The sequence below is a fragment of the Physella acuta genome, unplaced genomic scaffold (assembly GCF_028476545.2).
Source record: "Physella acuta isolate Inbredline_101_S28 unplaced genomic scaffold, ASM2847654v3 ptg001703l, whole genome shotgun sequence".
Lineage (NCBI taxonomy): Eukaryota > Metazoa > Mollusca > Gastropoda > Physidae > Physella > Physella acuta.
The window spans coordinates 198,919-213,847 of NW_026733216.1; the positions used below are offsets into that span (position 1 = coordinate 198,919).

At 39.5% G+C, this 14,929-nt stretch overlaps 1 protein-coding gene across 1 annotated transcript; it reads left to right on the top strand.

The window, feature by feature from the left end:
• Positions 1-135: 135 nt before the first annotated feature.
• On the top strand, positions 136-8,496 carry LOC131930022 (metabotropic glutamate receptor 4-like). The gene is made up of 2 exons (XM_059286386.1): positions 136-2,287; positions 7,953-8,496. Exons 1-2 carry the CDS (start codon positions 152-154, stop codon positions 8,382-8,384), a joined length of 2,568 nt encoding a protein of 855 aa, XP_059142369.1. The 5' UTR covers positions 136-151; the 3' UTR covers positions 8,385-8,496.
• Positions 8,497-14,929: the final 6,433 nt, after the last annotated feature.

Sequence of the window (14,929 nt, forward strand, 5' to 3'; positions counted from 1 at the left end):
ATATCGTGAGATTACCACCTTAATTACCACGTCACTACTCCCTTTACCAGATAACGTTTCATAGATTAATCTTAACAAAACATGTCCATATATGCGGCACTAAATTCCACATCCCGTCATACAAAACAGAATATCGAACTACAAACCAGCCATGAGAATCAGGTCGACCTGTCAAGAGTACCATCTCCTTATGCTCGTGCTATGCCAGATCTCGCTCGACTTTACCGCCAGTGACAATATATTTGTAGGTCTCAATACTGAGGTGTATAAGCTGGAGGGCGACATCAATCTGGGAGCGCTGTACAGCATCACCGAATACTCTACGGACCCCGACAGACCAGGATGTTCTAAAACGCCGCGAGCGCATACTCAGGTCCTGGAGAGAATTGAAGCGACGATGTTCGCGGTGCGGAAGATCAACAACGACAAGACCATACTACCGAACGTCACTCTGGGGATGTACATTGTGGATTATTGTATCCTATCCAACATGGCGTTGGCCAGGGCGCTGTCGTTTCTTCCGGGGCGTGGGGCCGAGAGTATTATAAACACGGCGAGTACGAACCACTACGATGTTGTGGGGGTGGTTGGGTTATCCTCCAGCGAAGACGCCATCCCCGTGTCGAGTCTCTACTCCTCCGCCCAGCTTCCTCTTATCAGCTTCTTGGCCACATCTGACTACCTCAGCAACAAAGACTTCCATTCGTATTTCTTAAGGGTGGTTCCCTCCGACGCTCAGCGGGTCAATGCTATGATGCAGTTTATTACCGACAACGGCTGGTCTTTCATCTCTGTAGTCTATGATGAAGGTGAGTACGGGGAGGCCGCGTTTTACACGATCAAAAAGACGTCTGACAAGTTTGGTGTTTGTGTGGCTGCGTCGCTGAAAATAAACTCCGAAACTAACTTCGCTCACGTGATAGAGAAGCTTTTAATGTACAGGAAAGCGAGAATAGTTATTATGTTCACAAGTCAGGTGCACACGAATAAAATACTAGAGACAGCCAACCTGAGAACTACCGCTGGCCATTTTATCTGGATTGGTAGCGACGGTCTCGAGGAGAGTTTGAACACACAAAAAGAAACAGCATCTCACGTTCGGGGGTCTTTTAATTTTAAGCCCCAATCGTCCAAGTGTCCTGAATTTACTGAATATTTTAACAAATTACTTCCCGGCTCAACGAGTAATCCTTGGTTACCTAAATTTTTTGAAATATTCGGGAAATGCTCGTTAGAGGACAGGAGTTGCAATTTGTCTAAGTCGGCAGGAGAGTTTTCAAGTTTGTATCCGTCGTTCACTACATCTCTAGTCATGGACAGTGTCGCAACGTACGCAGACGCCATTCACCGCTTGTTGAAAAACCTGTGTCCTAACGCTTTGGGAAAAGCGGCTCGAAACTGTATTAAACGTGACGTTCTCCGTCAATATTTACTGAACGCATCTTTTGACGGAATTACCGGACGTATTGAATTCGATGAGGATGGAAACTTGAACGGGAGATATGAAATTGAACAGTTTGTGGATCGGAAAACGGATGCAGAATTTATCTCCGATGAGCACTTGGTGGGCAAAACAATCGGGTTCTATAACATCATTTCCGGTTCTATTGAATACATAGGTAATAACATCTCGTGGGAATATTTCAGGGGCAGCGCAGACGACGCGGCACCAGCGGCGGATACCACGAACCTACCACCAGACTCCGCCTGTAGCCGACCCTGTACCGCTGGAGAATACCCGGTGCCAAAAGAGATCATCTGTTGCTGGGATTGCCGCAAATGTCGCCAGAATGAAATCGTCGTCAACAACGGAACCCACTGCGAACCGTGCGCGACATTGTTCTGGCCTGACGAGGATTCGAACTTCACATCCTGCTCCCCCATCACTGCAACGTTCACTAACTTCTCCAACTACATCGCTCAGATCGAGATATGCGTGGCTGTCTTGGCCATTATGTTCCAAGTTTATATCTCTATCATGTACGTCAACCTCCGCGAGAGCAGTATCATCAAAACATGCGACAGAGAACTGAGTGCTATTCAAATGATGGGGATCTTCCTGGGGTATGTGACTGTGATACTGTTTCAAGCTAAACCCACGGTGACGACGTGTACCACCATCTACGTGATGTTCAGCTTCAGCTTCTCTTTAATCTACGACCCACTTCTGGTGAAAACTGTCAAGCTGTATCGGATCTTCCAATCCCAAGAAATATCCTTAAGTACACCGCTTGTCATCAGCACGAAGTCGCAGCTTCTGTTCGCGTCCACGTTAATATCTCTACAGGTAAGTGTGGGATGTCATTGTTGGGGGTGTGTGGCTTAGCAGCATAAGGTGAGAAGCTGGTGTTTTATTAGAGGTGTATGTGGTTATCTTAATTTAGGTACGGTGAAGCTGTTTTGTCGTGGTAATGTCTGGTAGTGGTCATGTGATGTGGAGGTTATGGGTGGTCGCTCTAATGTGATGTGGAGGTTATGGGTGGTCGCTCTAATGTGATGTGGAGGTTATGGGTGGTCGCTCTAATGTGATGTGGAGGTTATGGGTGGTCGCTCTAATGTGATGTAGAGGTTATGGGTGGTCGCTCTAATGTGATGTGGAGGTTATGGGTGGTCGCTCTAATGTGATGTGGAGGTTATGGGTGGTCGCTCTAATGTGATGTGGAGGTTATGGGTGGTCGCTCTAATGTGATGTAGAGGTTATGGGTGGTCGCTCTAATGTGATGTGGAGGTTATGGGTGTTCGCTCTAATGTGATGTGGAGGTTATGGGTGGTCGCTCTAATGTGATATAGAGGTTATGGGTGGTCGCTCTAATGTGATATAGAGGTTATGGGTGGTCGCTCTAATGTGATATAGAGGTTATGAGTGGTCGCTTTAAAAAAAAAACAGTATCACAATAAAATAATAAAACTGTTTTGTATAATAGTTGGATTTCTTTAAATTGGCCGTTAGTAACAAATGTATTAACGACATTAATAAAAATGGATTTAAATAATAAATACACACTCGTAAAATAGCATTCATTTTAATTTGGAGTAAATAAATAATATGTACATGGTATATATAGTGGAATAGTATAATAAAACAATAAAAATAGCATGCTGTTTTTGTTTCAAGCACCATTATTTATTTAACTATACTCTAACCCTAACCCAAAACCAAACTCTATCCCTAACCTTAACCCTAACTGTACCTTCTGGGGGGGGGGGATAATTGCGGGGGGTTGGGGGGGGATGTCCGGGAGGGGGTGTTGTTCGGGGTTAATGAGGGGGGGGGGGGGGGTAATGTCCTACATCTGTCTCAACTATAAATGAAAGTTACTCAAGACAGATTATTTTTGTTTTTATAACAATCCGATGTTTGTTTTGTTTTTTCGTTTTACGCTTTTTAAAATATTGTAAACATCTCATTAAGACCGAAGTTAAAATGTATAGAATAAGATAGTTATTTCGTTATAATATTATTTACAATATTATTTGATTTCATTAGTTAAAAATAAATGGGGATGTTGTGATTGGATAGCACAAGACTACTAAAGCGGCTGGTCAAAATGCTGAGTACACTATCTTTTCACTTACTGAGGTCACACATATAAGTATACTCTTAAATTATGAATCTGCAGGCTTGAAAGGATAATTAATTTCATAAGTAAATCAAAATACTTTTGTAATCCCAATGCCGTTTCAATGTTTATAATTGTATATAATTTAAATACTTTTATCTTTTAGTATATTTTAAAGTGAGATAGGATTAATTTTTATAGTATCGTTTTAAGCTCACTACACCGTCTAAACATGGCTTCTATCGGAAGTGCGTCATAATATTGGAATTAATGGTTCTTGTTGATGTTTTGGCGTTCACAACAAAAGAAAAATAAAGTGATAAATCTAGCAGTTCAGATAACACGGCGTTGTTGAAAACTGTACTGAATGTGACGCTAGGATTATTTATTTTAAAAACATGAAAAATGTTGTTCTCAAAAATGGACCTTATTTTATACTTAATTTTAAGCTATAGAGTCTATATTTAGATCTAGATCTAGATCTATGTGTTGATGTAAATTTACTGAGATAAAAATATCGGCAAGTATTAGAATTTAATTAATTGACAAAAGTCGTGATCTCTTAAGAAACATACTCCTGTGGTGAATTTAGCACGGACCATGCGTAAACTTCTGTTGTTTATTCTCACTGCATCACAATTCTCATTCGAGTTGACTGCTAGTGACGGAACATTCCCAGGTCTCAATTCAGAATACATTGCCGTAGAGGGTGACATCAACATAGGGGCCCTGTACAGCGTCACCGACTATTCTATTGAAGACGGTATCGTGAGGTGCTCCAAAAACCTCAGGCCGGAGGTGTGGATCATGGAGAACGTAGAGGCCACAGTGTTCGCGGTCAATCAAATCAACAGCGACCCGGCACTGCTCCCCAACGTGTCTTTAGGCGTTTACATCGTCGATTACTGCGCCACCGCTAACACTGCCTTGGCCAAATCGTTATCGTTTCTACCCGTGGGGGAAAACCCGAGAGACGCAGTCATAAACACGGAGAGTACGAACCACTTTGATGTCGTAGGGGTGGTCGGTCTTTACAGCAGCGACGCGGCAAAGTTAGTCTCGTATCTCTACTCGGCCGCACAACTTCCTATCATCAGCTTCATGGCAACATCCGACTACCTCAGCACTAAAGACTTCCATTCGTATTTCTTAAGGGTGGTTCCGTCCGATATACACAGGGTCAATGCTATGCTGCAGTTTATTTCCAACAAGGGGTGGTCTTTCATCTCTGTAGTCTACAATGAAGGCGCGTATGGGGAAGGAGCGTTTTACGCGATCAGACAGAACGCGGAAAAGTTTGGAATTTGTTTGGCCGCGACACCGAAAATCGGCTCGAAAACTAACTTCGAGCGAGCGATAGAGGAACTGTTGCGGTATCGTAAAGCTAGGGTCGTTGTAAGCTTTTTGAGCGTTGACTTTGCTGTGAAACTACTGACCGCAGCTAAGAAGCTCTCCACGGCAGGGCACTTTATCTGGATAGGCAGCGAGGGTTTTGATGATGTGATCAGGGACAATGACCATCTGGTTGATCAGTGTCTTGGCTCGTTCTTATTTGTGTACGAATCCTTTGCTATTGAAGAATTTACGGAATATTTTGATCAGTTGTTGGTAAATTCAAGTACCAATCCCTGGCTGACTCAGTATTTTGAGCTACTCGGGGAATGTTCGTTTAAGAGTGGAACTTGTGATGCATCGAAACAAGCTAAAGAATTCCCAACACATAATCCCTCATACAGGATTTCTTTAGTCTTGGACAGTATTCTGACCTACGCAGACGCCATTCACCGCCTGTTAAAAAATCTGTGTCCTAACGCTTTGGGAAAAGCGGCTCGAAACTGTATTAAACGTGACGTTCTCCGTCAATATTTACTGAACGCATCTTTTGAAGGTCCTACTGGGCATATTCAATTCGATGAAGACGGAAATTTAAATGGCAAAATTGAAATTGTACAATTCGTTTCTCCAACAGAAGAAGATGGTGATAGTGCTATGGAAACTTTTAAAGGAGTAGTGGTCGCTATTTATGACATACTTTATAGTCAAGTCGATTACAGAGAAAATATCACATGGCAATATTTCAGCGGCAGCGCAGACGACACGGCATTAGCGGCGGATACCACGAACCCACCACCAAACTCCGCCTGTAGCCGACCCTGTACCGCTGGAGAATACCCGGTGCCAAAAGAGATCATCTGTTGCTGGGATTGCCGCAAATGTCGCCAGAATGAAATCGTCGTCAACAACGGAACCCACTGCGAACCGTGCGCGACATTGTTCTGGCCTGACGAGGAATCGAACTTCACATCCTGCTCCCCCATCACTGCAACGTTCACGTCCTTCACGGACTTCAGCTCCCAAGTGCAGATATGTCTTGCTTGCTGTGGTCTAGTACTCCACGCTTTTATTGCCGTGTTCTTCGTTGTACACCACAAAGCCCGTATTATAAAAGCAAGCGGCAGGGAATTAATTGCCCTGCAATTGTTCGGAATTTTTATGGGATATGTGACTGTAATACTGTTCCATGCTGAACCCACCATCCGCATTTGTCACGCTATTTATCTTATGTTCTGCCTTAGTTTCGCTTGGTTGTACGCCCCCCTCCTGGTAAAAACGATCAGGATCTATCGAATTTTTAAAATAAAATCCAAGGTGAAGAGAAGAATGTCATATGTCAGTCCAAAGTCACAGGTCCTACTGGCTATTACATTAGTTCTTTTGCAGGTGAGAATTGTGGATGTTTGATGAAGGATGTTGTATCACACTGTACTGTACAGTGTTGTGGTGGTTACATTGGTCCCCTAAGCTTAGTGTTTTCGTGGATTTGAGACTGTAATAGAATGTTGTTGTTCGGGGTGGCTGCCTATCGATGTTGTCGGTGTAAGTTGATGTAGGTTGATGATTAAAGTATGCCTCGTTCTCTTGTAGTGGTTATCCGTTGTAGGTGGTAAATGTCTGTCAATGGAGATAGTTTATTTGTAGACTTTGTAAGTAGTAAATGTCATTCTTGTAAATGGTAAATGTCTGACTTTGTAAGTAGTAAATGCCATTCTTGTAAATGATAAATGTCTGACTTTGTAAGTAGTAAATGCCATTCTTGTAAATGATAAATGTCTGACTTTGTAAGTAGTAAATGCCATTCTTGTAAATGATAAATGTCTGACTTTGTAAGTAGTAAATGGCATTCGTTGTAAATGGTAAATGTCTTAAACCGTATGTGGTAAATGTGCTCTTGAATGTGGGAAAAGCCTGTCACATAAGGTGGTAAATATCTTTCACTGTGATACATGTTTAATATTGTAAGTTATAATTTAAATTTAAATGTGTAGAACAAATTGTTACAATTAAAGTAATTGAAATTATTTTTAATATTTGTATACACGGGTTGTTTGAGTAGTAGTTGTACTCATTCAAACCGAGAAAACATTTTACCTCTCGCTATGATGTGTAAAGCCACTATTTCGATCAAGGAGGTCCACGGATCAAATGAAGTAGAGTTTGTCTGTTTCTGTGACCGCGGCATATGAAGTGATAGTGTGGTTCGCACTATACCCAGCTGCTTTTACTTTCTCTATGGTCTTGTACCCATCAGAGTTAAGTGGGCACAAGGACTACCTATAACGTGATTTTTACTTTATGTGCACGATTTTTTAAAATTAATTTAACAACGTGAGTTTTGGGTTAAGCTATGTTAAGTTAAAACTGAGAAAAATAAGTATTACGGATTATATATAAATTAGTTTGGCTATAGCTTTTAATTGTGCTTAATATAAAAAACCAAGAAACTTGCGCAATTTTGTGGCGATAAAAGTGCTTCTTAAATTATAGAAAAGGTATGCAATATTTAATCTAGCGATCCACGCCTTTCTTTCTAGTTATTTAAATTACTCTTCGTTACTATTTACTATAAGAAAATAATTTATTCTCTACTTATTAGCACAAAATTTATTTATTATATCAAGCTTATTGTTAAAATGTTTTTATGCATTTTTTTTCAGTCTTTTAAATTACATTTTAATACAATAGAGTTGCATGACAAAAACAATTGCGCACCAAAAGAACACAAAGAATGTGCATAGAATAACATAGTAAATAGTACTTCATATAGAAAATTTTAATTCACTTTGTCGGTTAGAAGCGGTCGAAATTTCGCTCGCCAGTTCCATCCATGAAGACAAAAGTCGAAAGATAGAAGAAGCAAGCTAAATAATACCTTGTAAAAAATCATGCAATTTTGTACATATATTTTTTAATTGTCCTTACACTGCTGCTAAGTAGGTCAGCAACCAGTTCTTCGGCTCAATAATACCTGCATGAGCCATATAACTGGTTGGTGACCTACTTACCAGCCCTATACGAAAGCCAATTTTTTAAAAATGTCTACATTTTCCCCAGACTTTTATTTGTCTATGCGTCAACTTCTTGCAAAGTCCGACGCCAACTCTGAAACAGCCCGTGGCAACTGTAAAATTTGTGGAACTCTACTGCCACGTCCACATCGCTGGCATCGTCTCATTCCTGTCTTACAACGTCATTCTCGTCTTCCTCTGCTCCATCTTCGCCTTCAAGACCCGATCGCTGCCGGAGAACTTCAGCGAGTCCAAGTTCATCTCCATGTGCGTCTTTACCACGCTGGTCATCTGGTTGTCGTTCATCTGCGCTTACGTCTCAATCAGCCAGGAACAGATGAAGGTCGTCCTGCTGTGTGTGGCGCTACTCCTCAACCACACGGTGGCGCTGCTGTTTCTCTTCCTGCCCAAGATCTACGCCGCGGTGTACATTGAGCCTACAGCGTTACATAGACCGTCCATGTTTTTGCAGCACTGAACCCATTTCAGATCCTGATCAAAAAGGGGCCAAGACTACCAACGGCTTTTGCAACCCATTCAATACAGGCATGAAAAAATGTGACGAAGTGCTGCTGTTTGTGTACACGTATGTGCTTGTATATGTGTGCAGGTGTACGTGTGTCAGCGCGTGTTTGTGTGTGTGAATGTAACAGTATAAATATGTATGTGTGTATTGGAATGCATAAAGAGTCACCGGCGTCATATCGCTACCGTGAGTTAAGCTAAATAAAGTCTTCACTTGTCCACTTAACTTCCCACGTAATTCAACTATTACGTCGTGTAAAAGGTAATAACGAAACCTACAAGTATTTATATTAGCGAACTGTATTTCAGAACAATTTCCGGACTGAATCTAAAATATGTGGTGCCAAATACGTTCATGGCAAACATTGTCTGAGGATTTTTCGGTTTGTTTGCTTGTTGATTAAATTTTGTGTGAAAATAAAATTGATATTTTTTATAAATAAATTTGAAGTGTCTTTTATCGGTAATTAATTTTTGAGTTAATAAAACTTAGCTTTTATTTCAATTGTTCGTCTAACGAACTGTTTTGTTAGAATTATTTGAGACGTTATTTCTCGTTTTTTGTTTTATTTATTTTGTTGTTTCTAAATACTTGATATTCTATCGGGGTCGAAGTATATTTGCACACACTTTTACCTGGGTCGATATTTCTGTCACTGTGTGTAGATATGTTTCTGGACAAACCTTTGTAAATTTGTTTAATTTTTGGTTGAATTTTACACCGTGTTATTTACACGCTGTGTCTGTTAACATGAGTATAAATTTTGAATACTAGAACAAACAAAAAACACACCCAAGTGTTGTCTATAAATTACGTCATATATTTTACCCCCAATCAACACCCTTCTCGTCTTCAGACTTTCTTATTCCTTTTAAGAAAACGTCAAGTACCGAACACGACGACGTTATCTCCTACCCCCCCCCCCCTACCCCCCCCCCACCCCTACCCTTTTCTATTAAAAATTGTAAGATGTAGATTCATTCATACAAAGCTAGAAAATAATTCTTTAGATAGGAAAACATTTTATTCACTGAATCTCTAACAAACTTCAAATTAACAAGGGGAGCAACATAAGAAACATATATTAAATTAAATTTAGAATTTGTTACCTCCCTTAATTTGATAAACCAAATTAGTAGTGTGTACTAAGAGTGAGAAATGTGTACACTAGAGTATGTGTATACACAATGTGTGTGAAACGCGTGTGTACTAGGAGTGAGTATCTATAGTATGTCAGAACTTTGAGTGTGTGTGTGCGTGCGTGCGTGCGTTGGCGTGTGTTTGTGTGTGTGTGTGTAGACAATGTGTGCCAAACGCATGTGTACTAGGAGTGAGTATTTAGAGAATGACAGAACTTTGAGTATGAATGTATGTGTGTAGACACTGTTTGCACATGCGTGGGACAATGTGTGTACTAGTAGTGCGTATGTAGATAATGTGTGTGTAGACGATGTGTTACACAGAGACTTACTCGTATTAGCTTTCTTTAACTACAGTTAAACATATGTTTGTTTTAGCAGTTTACAATACGTTTTAGCGACAAAGCTATATCCTTTATAGATTAAGAAAGCATTTATTTCTTCTCATTTTGAGAGCATTTAAAAACTGGTTAATACACATGTGTGTCACGCACATTGTCTACACACTCTGCAAGTATACACACTGTGTAATTGTGTATACACACACACCACCCAGTACACACATTGCTCCATTCCTAATAAACGCATTGTGTACACACCTAGTACACACATACACACTCCAGCACACACGTGTGTCACATATATTGTCTACATAACCAACGTTTACAATTGTAAACAAGAACAATTTCAATAACCGCTACTATAACAAATAATGACCTAGAATTAAAAATTAATTACCTTTATTAATGAAAACATTATAGGGTGTATCCTACTGAATTTCTCAAAACTATCGTAAATCTCATTCCTACACAACTTTATTACGAAAGTCTATATGGGTAATTGAACTTTATTACGAAAGTTTATATGGGTAATTGAACTTTATTACGAAAGTTTATATGGCTAATTGAACTTTATTACGAAAGTTTATATGGGTAATTGAACTTTATTACGAAAGTTTATATGGGTAATTGAACTTTATTACGAAAGTTTATATGGGTAATTGAACTTTATTACGAAAGTTTATATGGGTAATTGAACTTTATTACGAAAGTTTATATGGGTAATTGAAGTTTATTACGAAAGTTTATATGGCTAATTGAACTTTATTACGAAAGTTTATATGGCTAATTGAACTTTATTACGAAAGTTTATATGGGTAATTGAACTTTATTACGAAAGTTTATATGGGTAATTGAACTTTATTACGAAAGTTTATATGGGTAATTGAATTTTATTACGAAAGTTTATATGGGTAATTGAACTTTATTACGAAAGTTTATATGGGTAATTGAACTTTATTACGAAAGTTTATATGGGTAATTGAACTTTATTACGAAAGTTCATATGGGTAATTGAACTTTATTACGAAAGTTTATATGGGTAATTGAACTTTATTACGAAAGTTTATTCGGGTAATTGAACTTTATTACGAAAGTTTATATGGGTAATTGAACTTTATTACGAAAGTTTATATGGGTAATTGAACTTTATTACGAAAGTTTATATGGGTAATTGAACTTTATTACGAAAGTTTATATGGGTAATTGAACTTTATTACGGTAGTTTATATGGGTAATTGAACTTTATTACGAAAGTTTATATGGGTAATTGAACTTTATTACGAAAGTTTATATGGGTAATTGAACTTTATTACGAAAGTTTATATGGGTAATTGAACTCGTGTTTAGACAACCGCCCACATAGGAGAGATAACTCCAAACTCCGACAGGAATTGTGCCACTCATGATTATCGACTTCCTTTTCCTTTCGGTAGCTTCTGCACCGGATAATGGTACCAACGGAAAAGCTAAGCACTTCTCCCGACTATACGGGCAAAGGTCAAGAGTGGGGTCATGGCACTTGGGCAATCCACGATCTCTTCATGTGATATTCTGATACCCTATAAAAGATTTTATTTTTCTGAGTACATACATTGTGTCCCAAGGCAAAAAGTAACCATTTTTATGGTTCTATACAAATGACATGATCTAAGACAAAATATCTCAGAAATAATTATCTCATCAATAACCTCAGTAAATTTTTATGCCAGTAATGAATGAAACGTCGTATCCTGTCCCCCCCCCCCCCCAAGAAAGTCTACCGCCCCCCTCCCCCCCCTCCCCCGAACGACATGGAATTTATATAGTAAACATATACTTTACTTGTGTCGCCCCTCCACCCGGAGAATGTTGACCGCCTCCCCCAGAAAATATTAAGTGCCCCCCCCCCCTGTAAGAAACACTGTTCTAGACCAGGGGTCTCCAAACTACGGTCCGCGGGCCGCATGCGGCCCGCGAGGTCATTTTATCCGGCCCGCGACAATCTTTTTGTCCACTGAATAAATGTTTGTTGGAGGTGGCTGAGGAATTTTACACAGAAAATTCAAAACAATTTGAAATGTAGCTTTGTGTGCAAATACAATTACTCGCCGTGTTGCAGACATTGATGAAAACATTGCGACTCAAATAGCGAAAAATTCAAGCAAGTTTCGCCATTTTTCAATTGCATGGATGAGTCAACTTCTTGTGTTCATTAGGGGTGGGGATGAAGACATGAACATAACACAAGAGCTGGCTTCCCTACATAGAATGTATGTCACTGTTATCGAAGAGGATATCTAACCATAGATAGTTCAGAGACAATGACAAAATCGCAAGATTTACCATATTTCACATCAGTAAGATTGCTAATTTTGCGAGAAAATTCTGAGCGGAGTATCCAAGAAAAGAAATAGGTGACTTCCTGATAGTAAAGGCAAGTCACAGCCATTATTGTCTGATGAAGAGTGCGTATAGAAATTGGCCTCTGCTGCAGACATAACTAGCAATTAAAATTTTCTGAAACTAAAACGGCAAGAAAGTGAAATCTAGTTTCTGATCTATACACCCACCTAAAGGCCTTTAGATACAAACTTGTCATGTTTTTGGAACAAGTACAGGCCAACAACTTGACTCACTCTCAGTAGTGCAAGGTCTTTAGGCTGAAGCGACCACTGAGTTCCCCACGTCATTTACATACGAGATAGATAAAGACCTCCAGCTGCAGTTTCAGTAGCGGTTTTCTGACTTGGATTCAAAGGCAGAAGAAGTGAGAATGTTTCAAAGCCAATTTGAAGCAAATGTGGCCAGTTGCAAAGATGAACTGCAGCTGGAGGTCATTGAATTGCAAGAAAATGACTTCCTTAGAGACACGTTCAAAGAAGGGCGGATGGGTTTTCATACGTTTTTGCACAAGGAAGACTTTCCTAATATTAAAAATTTTGCATCTAAGTACCTTTCAAATTTTCGAACAACATACCTGTGTGAACAAACATTTTCAAGAATGAAAGACGTGAAGAACAATTTAAGAATAAACGTGGACCTCGGGTGGGGGGGGGGGGGGGGTGACAATTGAAATTTGTATATATTTCTATATAAATTATATTTCGTTGGGGGGGGGAGGGGCGGTAAACTTTCTTCGGGGGGGGGGGGGGGCACGACCTTGACGAGATGCCTTAAAGAAACTCTGGCCCCTTAGCTGATGTTTAATAGTTAATGCGGCCCTCGGGCTGAAAAGTTTGGAGACCCCTGTTCTAGACTGTTCTAGACTGACGTGACCGTGTGGTTTGTCACGTGATCTTCAAAGAAACCCCGTCTTAGACCGGCTGGAGTTAAGTGCATGTGACGTCACTCGACAGGAAGACAGAGCAAACATCTGAAGCACGGCGTTCTATTTTTAGTCTAGTTTATACGTCATCAGATTCTCAGTCACCTTGACCTTAGCTTTAGACACAGTGGTATATTACGGTTGAGAATTTTTTATATTATTTAACTCGCTATACTTATATCAACCAAATACAAATCGACAGTTTACAATATTAATTTAAAACCACTGTTAACAATCGTATCTTGACGGAACTTAAATATAATTTTTAACTCTTACGCGTGTCTTCTATACAGCGTAAACCATACATCCAAATGTCTTTATAAAAAAATCAGTCAACGATTTCTCTCTTGCCGCAATAAATTAAATTATGTGCATACACAAAGTTATGTGCATACACAGAATTATGTGCATACACAAAATTATGTGCATACACACATGTATGCAGTATATTAAACAGTGTATTATACGACTCAGTCTTTATTAGGACTATATTATTTATCTATGGCATTAAAAAAGTACTTGATATTTACATTCCTGTTTCTTCAACAATGCGTGCCTCCAATCCCTCTTTATATTTACCATGTATATTATAGAGAGATGCAGTAATTTACTGTATTGCCTAATGACGTGACACGTCACCTAATTGATGTTTGCTCATCAGCTGATTCAAATGACGTCATTCTGCTCGTGTTGTGTGAGTGCAATAAAAGCTTGAATTCTAGCGGAGCAACTGTGTACGTAAACATTTTAACTGTGTGGAGCAATGTAGAGCAATGTGGAGCAGTTTGGGGCATTGTGGAGCATTGTGGGGCGATGTGGAGCATTGTGGGGCGATGTGGAGCATTGTGCATTAAACATTTTAGCACTCTGTACACAAAGTACAGTTCTGTTGGCATGTTAACTATTCATCAGTCCACTATGTTAACACACTTTTGTTAACTTTCACTTCAGCCCATTACATTAGATCATGTGTTGGAATGTTAACTTTCCCCCTCAGTCCATTACATTAACACACGATTATTAACTTACTCTATTTGACCCGTGTATGTTTAGGTTGAAACACGCGTAGGCTTATGTTTAAAATAACACAGCTATATTTATTGTGAGCCAGATTACATCCAGCAGTGTAGTGTCTAATCAATGTGAATTATAGTATTTCAACGGTCGGCGTGGTCGAGTCGGTAAAGCTCATGGTTGCTAAACCGAAAAGTCTCGAGTTCGAATCCTCGGGCAGATGAGGCTCGTTAGTTGAGGACAGCCACTCTTCTAGGAGAGACAACTCCAAAATCAAAACAACTACTGCCTTGTAGTTTGTTCTTGGTTGGACAAAGGCTATGGAAGCTAATCCAAAAAGAAAAGCAGGCTGAAATAAGAGTCAATGTCCTCAATGGCGCATAACCAGTTGACACGTAATCCTTAATTGTGATGGAAGCATGATCGAGTCGGCAAAGCTCATGGTTGATAAATTCGAAAAACAAAAAAAAAAGTCTCGAGTTCAAAACCTCTGGCAGATAAGGCTCGATCCCTCCCAACACTAAGAATTAAGAACGAAGAAGGAGAACAAGAACAAGAAAGTTTACAGTACTTTACAATTTATTGCGTCAAACAGCGGTGAAATATATTTTAAATACTACAAATTAGAATACCAATATATTTTACAAACAGACCTTTACTTAAAAAAATGTAGAAACCATGTATTTTTTTTAATCATGC

What these genes read in the sequence shown, in the direction of transcription:
- LOC131930022 (XM_059286386.1), top strand. Translation starts at nt 152, where the DNA reads ATGAGAATCAGGTCGACCTGTCAAGAGTACCATCTCCTTATGCTCGTG. An exon ending in CCACGTTAATATCTCTACAG is followed by an intron (nt 2,288 to 7,952) that starts GTAAGTGTGGGA and finishes CATTTTCCCCAG; the next exon opens with ACTTTTATTTGTCTATGCGT.